This window comes from Aedes albopictus, chromosome 2 (genome assembly GCF_035046485.1).
Source record: "Aedes albopictus strain Foshan chromosome 2, AalbF5, whole genome shotgun sequence".
NCBI classification, from domain to species: Eukaryota; Metazoa; Arthropoda; class Insecta; order Diptera; family Culicidae; genus Aedes; species Aedes albopictus.
The window spans coordinates 174695827-174715811 of record NC_085137.1 but is presented as its reverse complement, the minus strand read 5'-3'; the positions used below and the strand labels follow the sequence as shown (position 1 = coordinate 174715811).

General features: G+C 40.7%; 1 protein-coding gene across 1 annotated transcript in view; it reads left to right on the top strand.

Annotated features, from left to right (window-relative positions):
• The window catches only part of LOC109418248 (uncharacterized), a 755006-nt gene that overhangs the window by 722063 nt on the left and 12958 nt on the right, over nucleotides 1–19985 (top strand). Inside the window, exons 21-22 of the mRNA XM_062850749.1 lie at nucleotides 13229–13364; nucleotides 13453–14109. Coding sequence (XP_062706733.1) covers nucleotides 13229–13364; nucleotides 13453–14109 — 793 coding nt within the window. The remainder of the gene's footprint in view (nucleotides 1–13228; nucleotides 13365–13452; nucleotides 14110–19985) is intronic.

Below are 19985 nucleotides of genomic sequence, written 5' to 3'. Positions count from 1 at the left end.
CTCCCCCTGGTACCACTGATGCGACTGCTTCAGGGGGGGGCAATGCGCTCATGCGCTTTTCTGTTATAGTGCTCATGCACTTTTTGTCGCTTCTAAACTGTGCTCATCGTCTATGCACTTACTCTTTAAGCGATCCCAGCTTGCTGGTCGCTCCTCCACTTCCTCTGCAACTCCGTCAGCATTTTAGTGACTGCCCTGCTGATCGCATTCCACGTCTCTTCAGTGCGGCACATCTCGTCGACGACGTTGTCCACGCTTAATGCCGGCATCGATCTTCTTACTTCCTCGAATCTGGGGCAGATGAACACTACGTGCTCCGGTGTCTCCTCCACGTTCTCGCACTCCGGGCAAAAGGGCGAAGCGGCATGGCCAAACCGATGTAGGTACTGCCTGAAGCAGCCGTGACCAGACAAAAACTGGGTTAGGTGAAAGTTCACTTCTCCGTGCTTCCTGTTCACCCAAGTCGACACATCAGGGATGAGCCGATGGGTCCATCTCCCTTTCTCCGTGGAATCCCATTCCTGTTGCCACTTTGTCATTGAGGCCGTTCGCACCAACGTTCTCACTTGGCTGGTCCTCCTCCGCTCATAGCACTCGATGTCCTCCTCCAAGGTGATGCAGATCGGGATCATCCCTGCAATCACACAAACTGCCTCCGACGATATTGTTCTATACGCGCTCGTTACTCGCATGGCCATGAGCCGGAACGCGCTGTTTAGCTTCATCCGATTTCGCTTTGTTTTCAGCGCCGCACCCCAGGCTGGGACTCCGTACCGCAGTATCGAAGATGACACACTAGCTAGCAACCGCCTCTTGCTGCTTCTCGGACCACCGGTGTTTGGCATAATCCTCGACAGTGCGTTGATCGCCTTCGCCGCCTTTTCACAGGCATAGTCGACGTGGCTATTAAAGTTTAGCCGATCGTCAATCATCACACCCAGGTGCTTCAGCTCTCGCTTCGACGCTACTACGTGTTCTCCGACGGAGATTTCCACTCGCTGCACTGCCTTGCAGTTGCTCACCAAAAGTACCTCCGTTTTGTGGTGGGCTATCTTTAGCTTGACTCCATCCATCCAGTTTTCGATGATGCCGATCGATTCTGCCGCCAACATCTCCACCTCTTCCAGTGTCTCGCCTATTACTGATAGGACGATATCGTCCGCGAAACCCACGAGCACGACGCCTGTGGGTAGCTGCAACGTAAGCACTCCGTTGTACATAGCGTTCCACAGCGTTGGCCCGAGGATGGAGCCCTGTGGAACTCCCGCCGTCACTTTCATCCTCCTCTGCCCAGCTTCAGTGTCGTACACCAAGACTCTGTTCTGGAAGTAACTTTTCAAGATCCGACACAAGTAGTCTGGAACTCGCATTCTATGCAGCGCGACGGCGAAGGCCTTCCAACTGGCGCTATTGAACGCGTTCTTGACGTCGATTGTGATTACGGCGCAGTACCGGTTTCCTCTCCTCTTCTGTTTTGACGCCTTCTCGGCCTTCTCCAGAACCGTCCGGATAGCATCCACCGTCGACTTTTCCTTCCGGAATCCAAACTGCAGCTGTGACAGTCCACGTTCTCCTTCTGTGAACGGCACCACCCTGTTAAGGATGACCTTCTCCAGCAGCTTCCCAAGTGTGTCCAACAGGCATATCGGTCTAAACGATGCTGGATCCCCCGGCGGTTTTCCAGGCTTTGGCAGTAAAACCAGTTTCTGCACCTTCCATATGTCTGGGAAGTGGCCTTCTTCCAAACATTTCTGCATCACCGTCCTGAACATGTCGGGGTAAGCTAGGACCGCCGATTTTAACGCCACATTGGGGATCCCGTCCGGACCCGGGGCTTTGTTCCCTTTCAGTTTTTTCGCTACTGCATTCAGCTCGACATTGGAGACCTGCCGAGCTTCCGCACTTGCTTCGTCCTCCTCACCATACGGTGTTGGTGGCCACGTCGTTGGTTCGTGCTTCGGAAAGAGACCTTCCACGATTACCTTCAGCTTTTCTGGACACATTTCTGCTGGCGTCGCTGGACCTTTAATCTTTGCCATCACGACTCGGTACGCGTCACCCCAGGGGTTTGCGTCGGCCTCTCGGCATAGCTCTTTGTGACAGTTCGACTTGCTCACGATTATCTCCTTTTTAAATGCGGCTCTGGCCTCCTGGAACGCTAACTTCCGCTCTTCCCTATCCGGGAGGTTTCTTGCCCTCTGGTAGCGTCTTCTGGCTCTTAGACAGGCAGCACGGAGAGTGCCGAGTGTCTCGTTCCACCAATGCGCAGGACGTCGTCTGTACCTTGGCTCCCGTTTCCGTGGCATTGTAGTGTCGCATGCCCTTGTAATCGCTCTTGTTAGCTCTACCGCATCTAGGTCTGGAGTGTCACTGTCCATACGGAGTGCCTCAACGAAGAGGTCCTTGTCGAAGGCCTTCGTCTTCCACTTTCGCTCGCATGTTCTGTTTCTCTGCATGGCCGTAGGGTTCCGTTGGCCAACGCTGTAGCAGATCGCCTGGTGATCACTGTGGGTGTACTCTTCGCTTACTTTCCAGTTCATGTTGCTTGCTAGCGATGGACTGCAGAAGGTAATGTCGATGATCGACTCCCGCCCGTCTTTCCTGAATGTGCTTACGGTGCCAACCTCGCTAGTGCTTCCAGCAGGCTGTAACCTCTTGCGTTGGTTAGCTTGCTACCCCACTCCACGGCCCACGCATTGAAGTCTCCGCCGATCAGTACTGGCCTACGTCCAACCAGCTTGTCGGCTAACTCCTCCAGCATCCGGTCGAATTTCTCCGCTGTCCACCTTGGGGGTGCATAGCAGCTGCATATGAAGATACCGTTGATTTTGGCGATGACGAAACCTTCGTACGTGCTTGCAATCACTTCCTGAATAGGAAATCTTCCCATCACTTGCATAGCAGCCGTTCCCGTGCTATCTGACACCCAGTTGTTGTTACCGAGAGGAACAAATGTCTCAAATGTGATGTTGAACAAATGTATGTATGTATGTATGTATGTATGTATGTATGTATGTATGTATGTATGTATGTATGTATGTATGTATGTATGCATGTATGTATGTATGTATGTATGTATGTATGTATGTATGTATGTATGTATGTATGTATGTATGTATGTATGTATGTATGTATGTATGTGTGCAGAAGCAAACCTCTTTTTTCCTGTCAGCCTACGACCCAAAGTTCCATAAACCATGTGATCATTTTTTTGGGACTTCTCAACCAAACCCCCACCCCCCACTGGTCATTAGTCCATACAAATTTTTTTTTCGTCCATACAAAATGGTCATTGGCCGAAACCCCCCCCCCCCTCCTTCATGACCACGCGGTTTATGGACAGCCCCTAAGGTTGCTAGTTGCCCGATCGGTACCACGCGAAGGTAGGGATAAGAGTTGCTGGGCAGATGCTAGTGGATCACAATGGGATCTGCATTGCGCAACACACCCAGCCTTTACCGTGCCGCGATGAAGATATCTATCGATTATTTTTTCTGGAGGAAAATGTGTTTCAGTTTAATCGAAACCATATTTTCGAATTTTTGTTTAAAAATGCTTTTTGTAAATCTCAAAACAGTTTCCATCAGGCTTGGCCGCTTTACATCTCTGATGTGCTACAATAAATATGCCTTTCATATCTGTAGAATGAAGCATGTTTTGAGATGATATTTCCCTACTTCAAATTACCTAGCTACGCCAATGGCCTTGAGCAGAAAAAATATGATTTGCAAGCGGTATTTATTTACATGACTCAATGTTCCGGTAAAACTCCAAGTATAGCGTCCTCTTCCTTGAGCTTTTACATGCCAATTGAAAAGTAAGGTATGATACGCCTGATACTTTCTAACACCGGCGGTAACGGGCACCCGACATTAACACAGGATGTAGAAAATTCCGAACGATCATTCTAGCACACCCAGTTGAACTCAATCCAGACCAGAGCAGAGAGCTCACAGTTTATCATCTGGTGGAGGGTGGAAGAGAAAGGTTGAACTCGTTGCAATGAACTGAACAAGCAGCCACCGCACCGATACGAAATCAGAATCACCACCATCATCATCAGGGGAAACATGCTTTATTTATAAAAAGCGAAGCAAATCGGGTGAGCTTTACCTAGCTCGCATCAAGCGCCCCACTTGCCAAGGAATGCGAAGTCGTTTTCCACTGTTTTCCGGTAGTTTCTTTTTTTTTTCAATCTCAGCTCCCCGAAGTATTTACGTGGAATGAATATTTTGCACTAAAATAAGTATTTTATTCCGATTATTTATATACCAGCCCGAGCGCGTGGTTCACTTTTTCAAATCCAACCCATTCCAATAGGTAAAGGGAGGTAGCACTTGTACACGTTCTTAGTCTCCCCAGGGAGCTACTTAAGAACGATGTTTTATTTATCCCGAAATTTATTCCACTTTTTTTGTATTGAAATGCAATTTGTAGATTAAATCTGCTCCGATGAAATATTGCCGGTTATGTTTCCCAGTGGCATTCAACATCCGACATCCGACCGATGTAAGATGAAAGACCCTTTTCAAATGAAGATCCGCTTTTGTACTTCTTATTTTCGGAAATCCCAAAGGACCTTTTGAAAGGATTTCGTGCTTACACTTGCTGATTGATTTTATCCTTCGCTTGCTATACTCACAAACACAAATCCATATCTCTCTTGCTCTGGTAGTTTGGAATGACAGCACACCGAAGAAAATCCATATCCTTTTAATCAGTTATGAGCCTGCCTCTCCATTTCGAGTCAAAGATCATCATTTCGCAATAGCATCTGAATCACAATGGGCTTTTTCTTGTGTTAAACCAAGCGTAAATTGAGTTGGATTCGACATTGTAAAATTGCTTGCAATTTTTATGTATGTAGGTAACTATTTTTGCAAGAAAGACAACCTCTCCATAATGATACTTGAGTTCTACCATTGCAATGATTGAGACAATCTGCTGAACAGTTTAATTGATAGGATCCTAATTCCGGAAAGAATAACAACTGGATAATTGGATCGATTAAAAGACACAATTTTCAGCTGTAGCTATTGTTTGATTCGCCGTGCATTGCAGCAAAAAAGAAACGTTACAACTTATGTATACGACTACCATTTGTGCGAATGATGTTATCCGTCAGGCGTCCTATTTATTGAACAATCCCGAGCAGAAGGGAATACCTTACAAATATCATGTAAAGGATAACCTGTGCTCTAATATTTAAAATTGTTATTATTTTATTATTCTATATAATGTTATGAGAATATCACAAGAACAATTGGAGGTATTTGAGGAGAGTTTGGTATTGATGTGGTATTTGTTGATTAAGCAGTTAAATAACTGAATAACATGTTTTGGTATAACATCATGGAGCTATCGAACAGATGCACAATGCACAATTTAGGCGTTAAGGACTGTATCGGAAATTAACTATAAACGTTCACAATTGCCTAAAAAATAATCTGTTCGAAATAAACATAACTTTATTTTTGGAGATACTATATCAATCTCTTAAATAAAGAATGTCAATTCTGATTTTCAAAAAACAATCATTTCACTTGGGCTTTTATCTCAAAGATTGCACGAATGTTTTTAAAATTTTGGACACCTCCTAAAAATTAAAAATTTTGACAACTGTGGGAAAATATTCAATTTTTTCTCTTATTTTTGCGCAAATATATTCTTTTCCAGAATGTTCATGATATAGGAAAATTATTTTTATCAAGAAAAATTTCCTCCGCAGTTTAGGGCAATTCTTAATAATAAAAAATGGCCATTTTTCGAGGAAGTCTTTTTTGCGTCTTCAAGGAACGATTACGCAAATAAAAAATACAGGGGATGGCCAAAATGTTTGGGATAGGCAACTTTTTTTCTCCCACAAAAAAATTCAACATGCTGTAACTTTTCATAGAGTGCATCAAAAAATCTCAAATTTTGACTGTTTGTCAATCTATTATGTGTGCATCATTGGTACAAATTTGGGCTTGATTGATTAATATTTCGCAAAGTTAGAATCGTTCGGGTAAAACACCTTTTTTTAGACAACGCATTTTTGAGCTGTCATATCTCGGAAACCAGTAAACCGAATTGAATGAAATTATGAACGTACACTAACAATATGTAAATGCTTCACAAACTATTAAAACATAGATACTTTTTAAACGTTGAAAAAAGTTATCATGGATTGACACTTTTTGGACTTTTCTCGAAAAAATGTAATTTTTTTACATTAATGTGAATAAATTCTAGTGTTGATATCCAAAGATTTTCCACTTCTGTTCTCAAATTATCTCTAATCAGATATATTAGAACCTATTTAGATTGAAGGAAAAACACATTTAATAATTTTTGTGTGGTATTGTTAATTTTACTTATTTTCCTCTATATGGGTAAAAATTTCAACCCGATATAACTTAATTCGCCGTGAGAAAATATTACATTTTATAACGTCGTATTGAGTATCAATATATTGTTGATAAACGTTAAGAAATTCATTCAATTTGGTTCACTGGTTTCCGAGTTATGACAGCTCAAAAATGAGTTGTCTAAAAAATAGTGTTTTACACGAACGGTTCTAACTTCGAGAAAAATTTTATCAATCGAGTCCAAATTTGTACCGATGATGCACACATAATAGATTGACAAACAGTCAAAATTTGAGATTTTTTGATGCACTCTATGAAAAGTTACAGCATGTTGAATTTTTTTGTGGGAGAAAAAAAGTTGCCTATCCCAAACATTTTGGCCATCCCCTGTACATAAAGTTGAAAATTTGCATTTTTTTCGATTGGACATGTATTTTAATCTATTGAAAAGGTAGTTTTACCAAAGAACGGCATTTTATAGCCTCTGAAGATATTTAAAACAGAGCGTCAAAGTTCGACAAAAAAATAGGTGTTTTTTGGGATAGACCATATTCTTATTGTTGGAAGTTTTTCTATCCAAAATAAGAATTTTAAAAGTCGGTTTTGAGTGATATGTTATGTATACATAACTACTAGTAATAATCATTATTTTCCAGATTTTTCCCCGTAAAAATTTTTTTCGCTACAAATGTTTGAAACGTTAATAAAATTTAAATTAAAAACTGTTTGTACAGATTGATATTTTGTGTGGTATACTCATAGACCCATATTTTCAATAACACTAAACATTTTACAAATTTCTTCAAGCTGTTCTAAACTTAACTATATTGTGAAGATTTCATAGAAGAACCGGAATGAAAAGACCAACCGTGGGTCGAGTTAGAGCATTTTGAATGTTTATAGTTAATTTCCGATACAGTCCTTATTCATACAAAGTTATGGTATTTGTTTTTGTTATTTTGCCTTATGTGTACCTAATAAAGAGCATACTGAGATTAATACCTTTATATGTTATTCAGTTGCTTTTTTTCTGCTCGGGATGCTCTTGAATTGATTATCTCGAAAAATACACAATATTTCAACAATCAGTCTTCTGAGAAGTTGATCAGAAGATCCATACTTCATGCATGGTGAACAATCAAATAAAAATCCACAAAGTGGCGCAAGCGTTGCAGTAAATCTATGAAAATATTCAGCAATTCCTCCTGATGATGCTCCGCGGATTTCTAATAGGATTCCTACCAGATTCCATCTTGTAATTTCTTACTGAGGGATTTCTTGGGATTTCTTTCGAGATTGTTTACAGGATTCCTCTATTGATCCTTCCTGGATTTTCTTGAGTAATTTCTCTTGGGATTCCATCAGGGACTCTGACAAGGCGCCATCCTGGAATTCCTCCTGGGACTCTTTCATTGATTTCTTTAGCGATTTCTCCCAGGATTCCTCCTTTAATTTCTCCTGGGTTTCTTTATTGATGTCTCTTAGGATTCCTTCCGGATCCTTCATAATTATTTCCGAGCGTTCATCAGGGATTCCTCTAGGATTCTTCCTGGGTTTTCTCCCGGGATTCCTTGAGAAACTTCTTCCGGAATTCCTGTAGAGATTCCTTCTCCAGAATACCTTCGGCAATTCCTCCCAGGATTCTGTCATTGAGTCATCCCGGGATTCTTTCATATAATCTTCCCGGAATTTCTTGATCGATGTCTCTTATTTAAAAAAAAATCTCTTTCAGCTTTTTACTGGGATTCTTTTATTAATCCATCCAGTGTTTTCTTAAATGATTTTTCCTGGGATTCCTTCAGAGATTCCTGCAGGGTTCTGTCAATCCTGTCCTATCTTTTTACAGAGAATTATTCTTGGGAACCGTTTAAAGACATTTTCCGGATTCCATCAAGGATTGCTCCCGGCATTTTTTCACGGATTGTTCCTGAGATAAGGCAATCCATGAGACAGATGCGATCAGCTGATTTTTTTGTTTACCATGTATATTTGACATCCGATGATCGGGTGACAGTTAAACACAAAGGCATTTGTTAATGGCCCGTTTACATATTTGCTAATTCTACGCGACAGTTAATTTTCGAGCAGTATTGGCGTCAATTTAGCGCAATGTAAACACTTTTTAGCAGACAATAAAATTAGCATGACAAAATCAGCAGCTTCTGAATTCGGTGCTAAAACTAGTGAACAATAATGAGGATATTAGATTGTCCGACACAATTAGCATCATGTAAACGGTCTGCTAGACGAATTGTCAGCTAATTATGCCATCACGCCAATTTTATTGGCAGATAGGGAAGTGTTTACATTACGATAGTTTGGTACCAACACAGTCGGACAACTTATTGTCCCAGATTTAGCAGCTAAATTTTTAGCGGCAATGTAAACGATACTAGCGTGGAATAAATTGTCCGACAGAATATTGTCACGCATTATTATCATATATGTAAACGGGCCATAAGCACCGAGGACACTTAACGAAACTTTGTTAAGTAGTACTCAGTGTTCACATGTTTTGGCTGTCACTCCCATGTCATGGATTGCCTTATTGCATCAGGATCCATCCATAAAGTACGTCACGCTTTTATGTGGAGGAGAGAATTCTCAAAAATGTGAAAAGCAATATGTATTTCATATCATAAAACGCCGTAGGAAGAGAGAGGATGGTCGAGAATTGCCAAATTTATCGTCTAGTACACGCAGAAAAATGGCGCTAGTTTAAAACAATAAAACGCATGGTTGATTTTCAAACTTAGAATTTACTTATTCCAAAGATATATTTAATTGATTTTATTTAGAGTTTATCGATAAAACCAATCAATTACCAGCAAATGCATCACGCCAACTTCCAAATGCTTCTTTGGCCGTGATGGATAGGTACTAACGACAGCATCTACAAAAAGTTGATCGGTTTCGCATTTTTTGTCTTTTTTAGTCGTTCTCCTCCCCATCCGCTTACCGACGGTCTAAAAATAGATTTCCGAGCTGCCGCAGTTGCTGCCGTCACCAACACAATCACATTCCGGGTTTGTTAGTGGCAAAAGTGCAGTCGTTTGAATCAATCCATTATTTCATGTTGGAAATACCATATCTCTGTTTGTTTTAACAAACTGTCAAAAATGTCGACAAATGAAAATATTTGTATGTATTATCAAACAATAGAACAGTTCAGTTTAAACTAGAAATCAGTTTGTCGCTATATAGTAAACTGAAAAATCGGTTGATTTGAACTAGAATTTAATTGTGATTACAATTTATTTTTCTGCGTGTAGTACTAAAGTACTAAATTGATGCACACTTAGTGATTTTTCCCGGGACTACTTCTGGTATTTCTTCATTGATTCTTCCCATACTTCTCTAGTAATTGGAACAATTAAGAAAGCGTTACTTTTTCTATGGCGGTAAAATATAAAATGGATCTTTATTTCTAATCTAATCTAACCTAACCCGCGAACACCCGGGGCAATCTTCTTTCGGTAAACATGCCCTATCATCTTTGTTTTAAAACAGTCTTTCTTATAGTCAAGGGAAATAGTTGTGCTAAGAAATGCATGGTACCTCCGCCCGTTGCGCTATCCCACCTTTTGCTGTTAGCCGAAAATACGTGGCTTTTTAGTATTTTTTTTTATAAATTCTACATGTTTTTTTTTCAAATTTCATCGTTTTGCTAATAATTAATAGTTTTCACTGATCCTTGGCATGCAATGTATTATCATGTATCCATCTGTTGAAGTTTTGATGACAGAGCTATTCTAAGGCCCCAAAGTACTCCGAAGTATGTGGCACAAATCCAGCATTGTAAACCAAATTTTATACACGATGAATGATCACAGTAGTCTACGGTACTCAAAAAGCCTCGAACAACCGCTAGACAATTTATGGTTCATGAATTGAGTATTCTAGGTCATCCAAACTATTCTGGAATTCATTTTCTTAAAATCTACAACATCTACTGTGTGGTATGGGCCAGCCTATGGTTTGGGCCAGCCTAGACAGCAGCTGTCATTGCTATATGATAATAGCCTCTACCCACTCAAGCACAGGAGTCAGTCCTCAGTAGGCGCGCCAAGCAGTCGGTTGTGTGTTCTCAGCGTGCAGTATGCTGGGTGATTGTTGGGAGCAATTGGCGGATTTAACATCTACCATCATTTGTATTCACTCTATTCAAGAAATATAATTACGTTGATATCCATTAGACCTCGCAATGCTACCAGCAACTCGATATTGTGAAAGTTGGACATTCCGTGGAATACAAATGGCATCCAATACACTTTGAAATTTGTGTTACAATATCTACATACTTTATCATGCTTTAATTGTAAAAAAAAATCGTGAAATTTAGTCTATACTGCTAATGGAGCTGCACAACTATGATGCTTTTGATACATTCATGGGATATCCAGTCTTTCCAAACTATTCTGGAATTAGGACCTTTAAGGTCTACAGGCTCTACTCTTATTTCTCTTCACGCTATCGGCATAATTCATTCACGATTGTGTCTGTTGCACATCATCATATTACAAGTATATGTATGGGTTGCTATTTGGGTGTCCACTGACATACAAGTGGACCCAATGTATTTTTAAGTATGGGTCACAATATCTGTAAATCATAGGATATTTTTATTGTAGTGAATGCTCGCGGTATATAATCTACGCTACTCTTAGAGCCTCAGAGTGCAATTCTGATAACTTTGCAATATTCATTTGGTGATCTAGGCCATCCAAATTGTTCTGGAATTAAGACCTTATGCCACAAAAGATCAAATTATTGGACGCAGTGGCTTAATTTCCCCAACAGGGGAGGAAAAACAAAACCTTCAAGCTCTACTCTTGTATCTCTATACTTTATCGGTGTAATTCCTCCAGAAAATCCTACAGCAATTCAAAAATTTCTGCCAATAATTCCTCCAAGAATTCATCCAGAAAATGTTACAAGAAATTCCTCGAAAATTCTTCCAGGAGTTCCTCCAAGAATTCTGCGAGAAATTCTTACACGAATCGCTTGAGGAATTTCTCCAAGAAATCCTTCAAGAACTCCACCAGGAATTTCTCAAAGAATTTCTCCAGTCATTCCTCCAAGAATTTCTTCAGGGATTTCTCCAAGAATCCCTCTAAGAATTCCTCCAGAAACCTGAAGGAAATCCTCCAGAAATTCATCCAAAAATTACTCCACTCGGGTAGACGAGAATATCTAAATCATATCGAAAACCGAACACTTTTTGCTGTCATTGCTCGATGTGATCTAATGAATATCGCACGAATAGCTCAAAGTGAATGATATCAGTTTTTGTTCTTGTAGAAATAGCTGAAAATTTCAACATAAGAACAAGTTTAGCTCTTCTGCACGAAATGGAACACATACACCCATAGAGATGGCTCAATGTTAGTGAAATGCCATGTGCCCCTCTCTGAGCTGTGGAAACGAAGTTCCGCATGCTCTTACTCCCATGTTATTTACAACAGCGAGCCACAGTTGAGTGGTAAACATCGCCGCCTGTGAATCCTTAGGTCGTAAGTTCGATGCTGGATACTGACATTTTTTTTTCATCTTTTTTCTAGAAAAAAGTGACAAATCTTGTATGTTATTGTTTTGATCTTGTTATATCATAACGAGCTATTATTGAGTAGTTCACCATATCAGATTTTGCTATTATTTCTGTTCTTTTACCTCTTATATCAATCAAACCAATATCAGTTTTTGCTCTTCAGTAATTCAATCAATCATAACTTAATATGCTATTCATCAGATTTTTCCTCATACTCGGGCAGGGATTCATCAGAGCTTACTTTCAAGCATTTCTCTATAAATTCCTCCAGGAATTCATGAAGATTTTTCCAAAGAATTTCTACAAAAAATAGCATCAGAAAATCTTCCAGGAACTCCCCCATGGATTTTTGAAGATTTTTTTTATAATTCCTGCAGGAATACCTCCAGGATCGTTCAGGAAACCTTTAGATATTTATAATGAAAATACTCATGGGAATATTCTAATAATTCGTCCGAGAATTCCTCCAGGGATTTCCTCAGAAATTCCTCCAGGGATTTCCTCAGAATTCCTCCAGGGATTTCCTCAGAAATTCCTCCAGGGATTTCCTCAGAAATCTTTCCAAAAATTTCTTTAGGAATTATGCCAAAAATTCTTCCCGAAATTACTCCTTCAGGAATTATTCCAACAATTTCTCCAGGAACTCCTTCAGGAATTCCTTAATAAATTCTTTTTGGAATTCCACCAGGAAATCTTCCAGAAACTTCCTCAGAAATTACTCCGGAAATTTCTTCAGGAAGTCCTCCAGCAATTCTTCCTGGAATTTCTTTTATAATATCTTCAGGAATTCCCCCAAGAATTCCTCCAGAAATTCCACCAAGAATCTTTTTTCCAAGAATTCATCCAGGAGTTCCTCGAAGACATCTGCCTACAGTTCTCCCAAGTATCCCTCCAGGAATTCCTTCAGGGGTTCCTCTAAACCTTCTGCCAGAAATACCTCCAGGGGTTTTTTTTTTTTCAAGAAACTCCTTCAAGACTTCATCCATACAATCTTTCAGAAATTCCTTCATGAATATCTCCAAGATTCTTCAGGAGGCCTCCAGAAATGCCTCGAGAAAATATTCCTGGGACAACTCCAGGGATTCCTCCGAGAATTCCTTCAGGGATTTCTTCAGTAACTGCTCCGTGACTTCCTTCGATAATTGCACGTTGTCCTCCAGGTCTTCTTGTACCATCCAAATCTCTCGCGAACACCAGCTTTGCACCTGTTACCATGACTTTATCAAAACTAAAATTTTATAACAACGATTTGAATAAAAGTTATAATACAGAGTATTTGAGAATTACCTGAATGTTTTATTGATTCTACTTCTATTTCTTTCATTCACAGGGATCATGCATCCTGTTCAGTTTCGTGATAAAGGCTGAAGTGAAGCACGAGTCGGAGTCCACCAGTAGTAAATCCAGTACCAAAAATAGTTTAGACGACAACTGTTGTTCGGGATCAATAAATAGTCCGTTAAGTTGTAAGTTCTGAACCCCCAGGAGGGCTGCACCAGTAGTGCCATCAATAACTCAAACTCGCTCTTTGTGTGCTCTCTTATGCTTTCACAGTTTATACAACTCAAGATCTAGATAAGGATAATGAATGTCTCCCTTCGTGTGGAAAAACAACGAAAATTCCGCTGACAATACTGCCCTCGCCTCACTCGCAGCAACACCAGCCGCAGCAGCAACAAATGGTCCAGCCTCAACAAAAGCAGCTGCCCACGCATATCACCACCATCGAACCGTGCATTCATGGCGACGGTCATAGCATAGAGACCTTTTTGGGTGGTAGCATACCGACGGCCGGAACGACCACCATTTGTAATATTGTAGCCCACGAGTACGAGACCTCACCGGCGGTGGTGGCAACTGCGTCCCATGGTTTATGCAATTTCAGTGCAAAGCCCCGCTGCTACGAGGTGATGGGACAGCAGCATCATTCGGCCGCTGGACTGCCGATGGAAAATTCCAGCATTTTAGCAACGTCAGCAGTGCCTCCCGTGTCCAGTGGTGGTGTGATAGGTCAGTTCGATTGGCACCAACCGCAATCGGCCGTGGTGGGGCTGGTACCATGCGGCGTAGTGGGTGGCGGTGCCTTTACTGTGCAATCCGGCGCGAGCACTGGAATGTGCTACGTCACTCAGCAGCACCACCAGCAGCAGCAAGAGACTAATGAATTTGTCGGTGTCGGAGGCCTGGACATACTGAAAGGCGTCGGACAAGGTAATTTATTCATATAAAGCTTTGTTTTGTCGTGTTTCATCTAATCAATCAGTTCATTATTACTTGAATTAGTCAATTGGGGGGATATCGTTGATGAAGGATTTGTATCGTGGGTCAAGTGTGACATTTGAAAATTTGGACGTGCTCACTAATTTGATGTTGTTCTGAATCAACGGTGGTAATGAACCAATTTATATCCAAATTAAATTTAGATTTGGAGAAGGTTTACAATTGGAAAGAATATTGACACAGCCACTAGCTGTTTCAATCTTTTTTAGACTGAGAAAGCCACAATAGCCCAATACAGCTTATTGTACTTATTTTTGAATCCGCAATACAAGATCCTTTTGCTAAACTTTTTGAAAAAGAATAACTTCATTTTTAAAGTGGAACATCGAGAAGTCCAATTTCAATTTTGCATACAAACTTTTGAGGCACAAATCGAAGCATGAGCATTTCCAGCCCAAAACACGAAAAAAAAAAATTTTTGTACAGCGTTTTACAACCAACTGAAATGACCAGATCTAAAGTACGTACACAGGATTTTTTTTACGACGGTAATGGCACCGCGTACAAAATGCGTGAAAACGACGTTATTTAAAAAAATATCTTAAAAAACCGCGTCATTTCAAAAAACGTGTAAAAGCCGCGTTATTTAAAACAAACGTTGTATAAAAGTCAAGTCACAGTAGATGTGGTCCTGTCCACTTTACGCGGGTTTTTGGAAAATCGCGGTTTTTACGACTTTTTTTAAATAATGCGTTTTTTACGCGGACTGCGTAAAAAAAACACGTAAAAAACCACGTGAAAAAACCGCGTTAAGAAAGCTTCAGTGTATACTTGAATATTGGTACAATGCAGGTACCAGGTACCAGGTACCAGGTCGGCTCCAGAAGCACGTTCTCCTCCATTTGGGAAATTTGTGCCATCGCCATGAACACGAGCCTATTCATCATTTACCTGACGGAGAAGGGAAGGAAAAAGGATAGGACAGGCGAAAGGGCAGGTAAGGGAATAGGATCGTCATACACGCAAAAGCGTACCACAATGGGTTCACATAGCGTCCTGAAAAGGATACTGTAATAACGCATAAGCGTACCACAATGGGTTAAAACAGCGCCCTGAGAAGGGCACTGTGATAACGCATAAAGCGTAAAGAGAGCCTATAGCTCTTTACCACAGCGGGTCAAGAACAACAGGATTCAGGTTTCTGAAGTCAGTTTCACTTAATAACTGTTTTCCGAGTACTCGGAAACGTAATTGCGCAAAAACTGGACAGTTACATATTAAATGATACGAAGTTCCATAATCGGATTCACAGCTATCACAGGCAAATGAATCAGCTTGCTGAATATTCGCCATGATAACTGAGTCGGCAGTGGCCAGTCAATGCTTTGTCTAGCATGCTGCAATTCTGCTTTGACAGATTTGTTAGATACTTTGCCACCCCTAGAGATGGCTCAGTACAATACAATTTTGTTTGACGACATGACTCCAAACTATTCCAGTATTGGTTGTGCTGAGTGGCAGCCAACACTCAATTTCCTAATCGCCGCTTGACGCAATGACGATGTCGAGAAGAAATGTCAGTTTTTGAGTATTTGGTGAATCCAATAGGAAATCATTGGAGATATACCATCGAAAGGCACCCTCGATATCTAAGAAAACACCCAAGCAGGATTGCTTTTGAGCGAATGCCTTCTCGATATCGTAAACAACTTTGTGTAAAGGAGTCGCAGTGGACTTTCCAGATTGGTAAGCATGTTGGTTCACATGAAGAGGCACATTGGCCAGATGAACATCACGGATCGACAAAGCGTTCTAAGCATTTCAGAAGAAAAGAGGTCAAACTGATAGGTCTGAAGCTCTTTGCTTCTTCATAGGACGCACGATCCACTTTCGGAATAAACTTTACAGTAATATCCCGCCAGGATTAGGGAATATACCATGTAGCAAAACTGCAAACAAGTAGTTGTTTCAGAACATATTTGAAATGATCAAATCCCTTCTGAAGCAAAATAGGATAAATCCCATCTGCCCCAAGAGATTTGAAAGGAGCAAAGCTATTAAGTGCCCATTCAATCGATTCTAAAGTTATGATTCTCTGAGCCGAAGCTAAAGAATCATAACTACAAGAAAAGACATCAGGTTCATCCGAAGATGTAATATCCACACATCCGGGGAAGTGTGTGCTGAATAAACATTCCAAAACTTCCTCATCAGAGGAAGTCAGATCGCCATTTGGCAAACGAAGTTCGATCACTTGAAAATCCTTAGATTTTGCAAGGATTTTGTTCAATCGACTGGCTGTACTCAGACTGGAAACATTTGTACAAAGGTTTTTCCAACCGGATCGTTCAGCAGACCGAAGAGCTTTCTGGTAGGCCTTGCGAGCTGACCTCAAAGCCTCCGATCCAGCCAAACGTCGTATGTTCCAACTCTTCCTACATTGTTTTCTGAACTTCGCCAGATCAGAGTTCCACCAAGGGGTTCCTCTTGTGGTCTTCACAGACCGCAGAGGGCAAGCTTATTCAAAAGCTTCCATGATGAAGGCCGTTGTAGTATCAACGGCATCATCTAAATCACTTGAAGTGTCAATTGATGGAGAGTATCCATGAAATTTGGCTGCAACCAAATTGGTAAAGAGATCCCAGTTGGTTAACCGGGGGTGTCTGAAAGTTTGCGAAGTAACATTCACATGTTCAAACAAGATATAGCGATGGTCCGATAAAGATTGTTCATCTGACACATGCCAATTGGTCAGCTCGTGACTAATTCTGCTAGAGCAAAGCTTTATGTCTAACACTTCCTCTCTAGCAGATACCATGAAGGTTGGGCGGTTGCCTATGTTAAGTAATGCAAGATCTGTACTACTTAAGTACTCCATCAAACTGGAGCCTCTCAAGTTAATGTCTGAGCTGCCCCAGATTATATGGTGAGCATTAGCATCACTACCAACAATTAGCGGAAGGCTTTTTGAAGTGCAGTATGCAATAACTTGCTTGAAAGCATCCGTAGGATGGTTCATCATGCGGTAAATAAACCGAAAAATAAAAGTAAGTATTTCCTGTTGGGGTTTCCAACAGATACATCGATTGTGATAGCACATACTAGTAGTTAGTTCAGAGATGAGTGTAGCAACGATTGCGTTGTTGACAAGCACACATGCTCGAGGCATTACACGCGAGTTTGCCATTTCATGTTTACTGAAAGTAGCAAGCAAGGTTTCCTAGATAGAAATTTCCCTTACGAAAGTAAGGTTGTTGGACTAACGCCACTTGGGCAGTACCATTTTGCATAAGTCTGCAAAGATTGATCGTTGCTATTCTTTTGTGCTGAAGATTGATCTGAGCTATCCTAACCGTAGCCACTACCCAAACTAGGCAAGATTAAACTCTTAACAATCACAGCACAAAAAAGAACAGCAACAATAAATCGGTATCAATTTGAGTGCGCCAAAGGCGAGGATGCACAGAATACACTGTGTAAAACGCATAATGCGAAACCATATAGGTGAAAATTTAAACTAATTAATAACATCTTCATAATCCCGCCCAGGGTCACAATTCGCATAGGTTGTCACAATTCGTTAAAAATTGAAATTTTCAATTACAAACGCAGTGGCCAAATTTTGCTGTGCGTATATCTTTAATCATCAACAGGAATCCCCAGCAAGAACGCCTAATCAACTGTGGAATTCCGAGAGGAGTCTGAGGATGAAATCGCAGGAAGTGGTCATGGAAAAACATCTAAATTATTGAAGAACCCTGTAGCCAAGGATGGGAACACTCACTTGCAAAGAGTTACACTCACTTGCAGTTTTCTCAGCTCAGAAGCGTGCAATCAAAAAACGATGTATGAACGACTTTTGCCTTGTGGTTTTGTCTACTTAAAACTTTGCCGATTATAGTAGGGGTCGCACACGCATACCGAAGTTGTGAGGGAGCTGCGAAGGCAACTCTCCACGAGGTGAATGTAAATTACACTCACCTCGTGGAGAGTCGCTTTCACAGCTCTGTCATGACTTTGGGATTCGTGTTTGACTCTTACTTTATTTAGTTTTAGACAAAACCACAAGGCAAAAGTCGTCCATACATCGTTTCTTGATTGCACGCTTCTGAGCTGAGAAAACTGCAAGTGAGTGTAACTCTTTGAAAGTGAGTGTTCCCATCCCTGCCTGTAGCATTTTGAAGACAAATCTAGGGTGAAAATGTCTCTGCAAGCAACTTCCATCGAGACTTGTTTTTTGTGACTTCCCGTGGAAACTTTCGGTGGAGTTTGTGTAAGGATATCTAAGATGGTTTTTGGAGCACCTCTACTAATATATGTAGTCCCAGAAAATTACTGGAGCAGTACCCAAAAAACAACTGGAAAATTGTTACATAATGTAGAAACTATTGAATTGTGTATAATGCATAATTTCTTGTGCTCGACTGAGCAAGTTTTGGCTTAAAAATTCTAGCAGAGATTCTCTGTAATTCCAAGCATATCTGCTCCTTGTAATTTTCAAAAGAATTCGTACTTTTGCTAGCTGAACCTTTAGAAGTTAGATAACTTTTCTATTTTGGTTTACAGCTGAATATGCCACGATATCTCGGACATAAGTTTGAAAATATACTTACCTTACCGGTCAAACTAAGGCCTGAGTGACCTCTGCTGTACATATGTAGTAGCCGTCTCCATTCCACTCGGTCCATGGCTGTTTGCCTCCAGTTCCGCACTCTGCGAAGGGTCCGCAGATGATCCTCCACTTGATCAACCCACCTAGCTCGCTGCGCACCACGTATTCTTGTACCGGTCGGATGACTCTCGAGAACCATAAGTCCTCGCTAAAAAAGTAAGGGTTGGCCGTATTGATTTCGGCCGCCATCTTAGATTTTTATACCAAAACATTTTGTTCACCATGATGGCAACCGTCGATTTTCAATTTTTGTACATCAATTGAAAGCTGAGACATTTATACATGACATATAAAAAAAATTAGAGACGTCTTCTTATTCTTTCAAAAGTTATCTGCCGTTTTGTAAATCATGCCACTTTAGCGTACAGGGCCCGGTGCTGGCCGTTTACATAAATGCAGCGTTATTTGGCAGTGCTTACAAACACGAATTTAAAACCTGACTCCACTAATGGAAAGCTGAAGGCTTAAGCTTTTCAAAACACTAAAAAAGTTATAAAAGCAATGCCCGCATCATTCAGAAACAGTCAAAAACGGAAACGAACCTTCGATTTGCTCAAATTTTTCTGCAGATGCCTTTGTGTATAGGGGGGTGGGGGTAAGACGGACATGTTTAGGAAACACTCTATTTTGACAGTGTAAACAATGCGATAATTATAATTTTATCTCCATACTATTTACTTCAACTAAGGTACTTTACAGTCTACAAGCCGATTTTGCAATAAAATTTGATTTTTCATGACTTCTGAGATAATTAAAAAGTGATCTCCAAATGTACGTTTTTCAACAGTGTGGGTAAGACGGACCGGTAGGGTGGGTAAGATGGACACGTTTGGAAATTTAGCTAATACGCCTCTAATTGTGATAAATGATGTTCGTGGCCGTTTGTATTCGGTAGATCAATCATAGTGGAATCTAAATTTGGCCTTAAATCTCTTAGCGAGACGTATTTTTGCAAATTAAAATCTATTTTGTAAATTGGAAACCTCCACACGCTAAGAAAAAGTTACTCTAAAATGAGTAAGATTCACACAAAACTGAGCTAAACTGGAACAGCTCAAAAAATGAGTAAAATGCATTTCCAGCGATAGCGCTGGCCCAAGTGCAAAAATCCAACCAATTTAAGCCGTATAATATTCTTCACATCAGCAAGAATATTATACAGCTTAAACTGATGAGATTTTCGCACTTGGGCCAG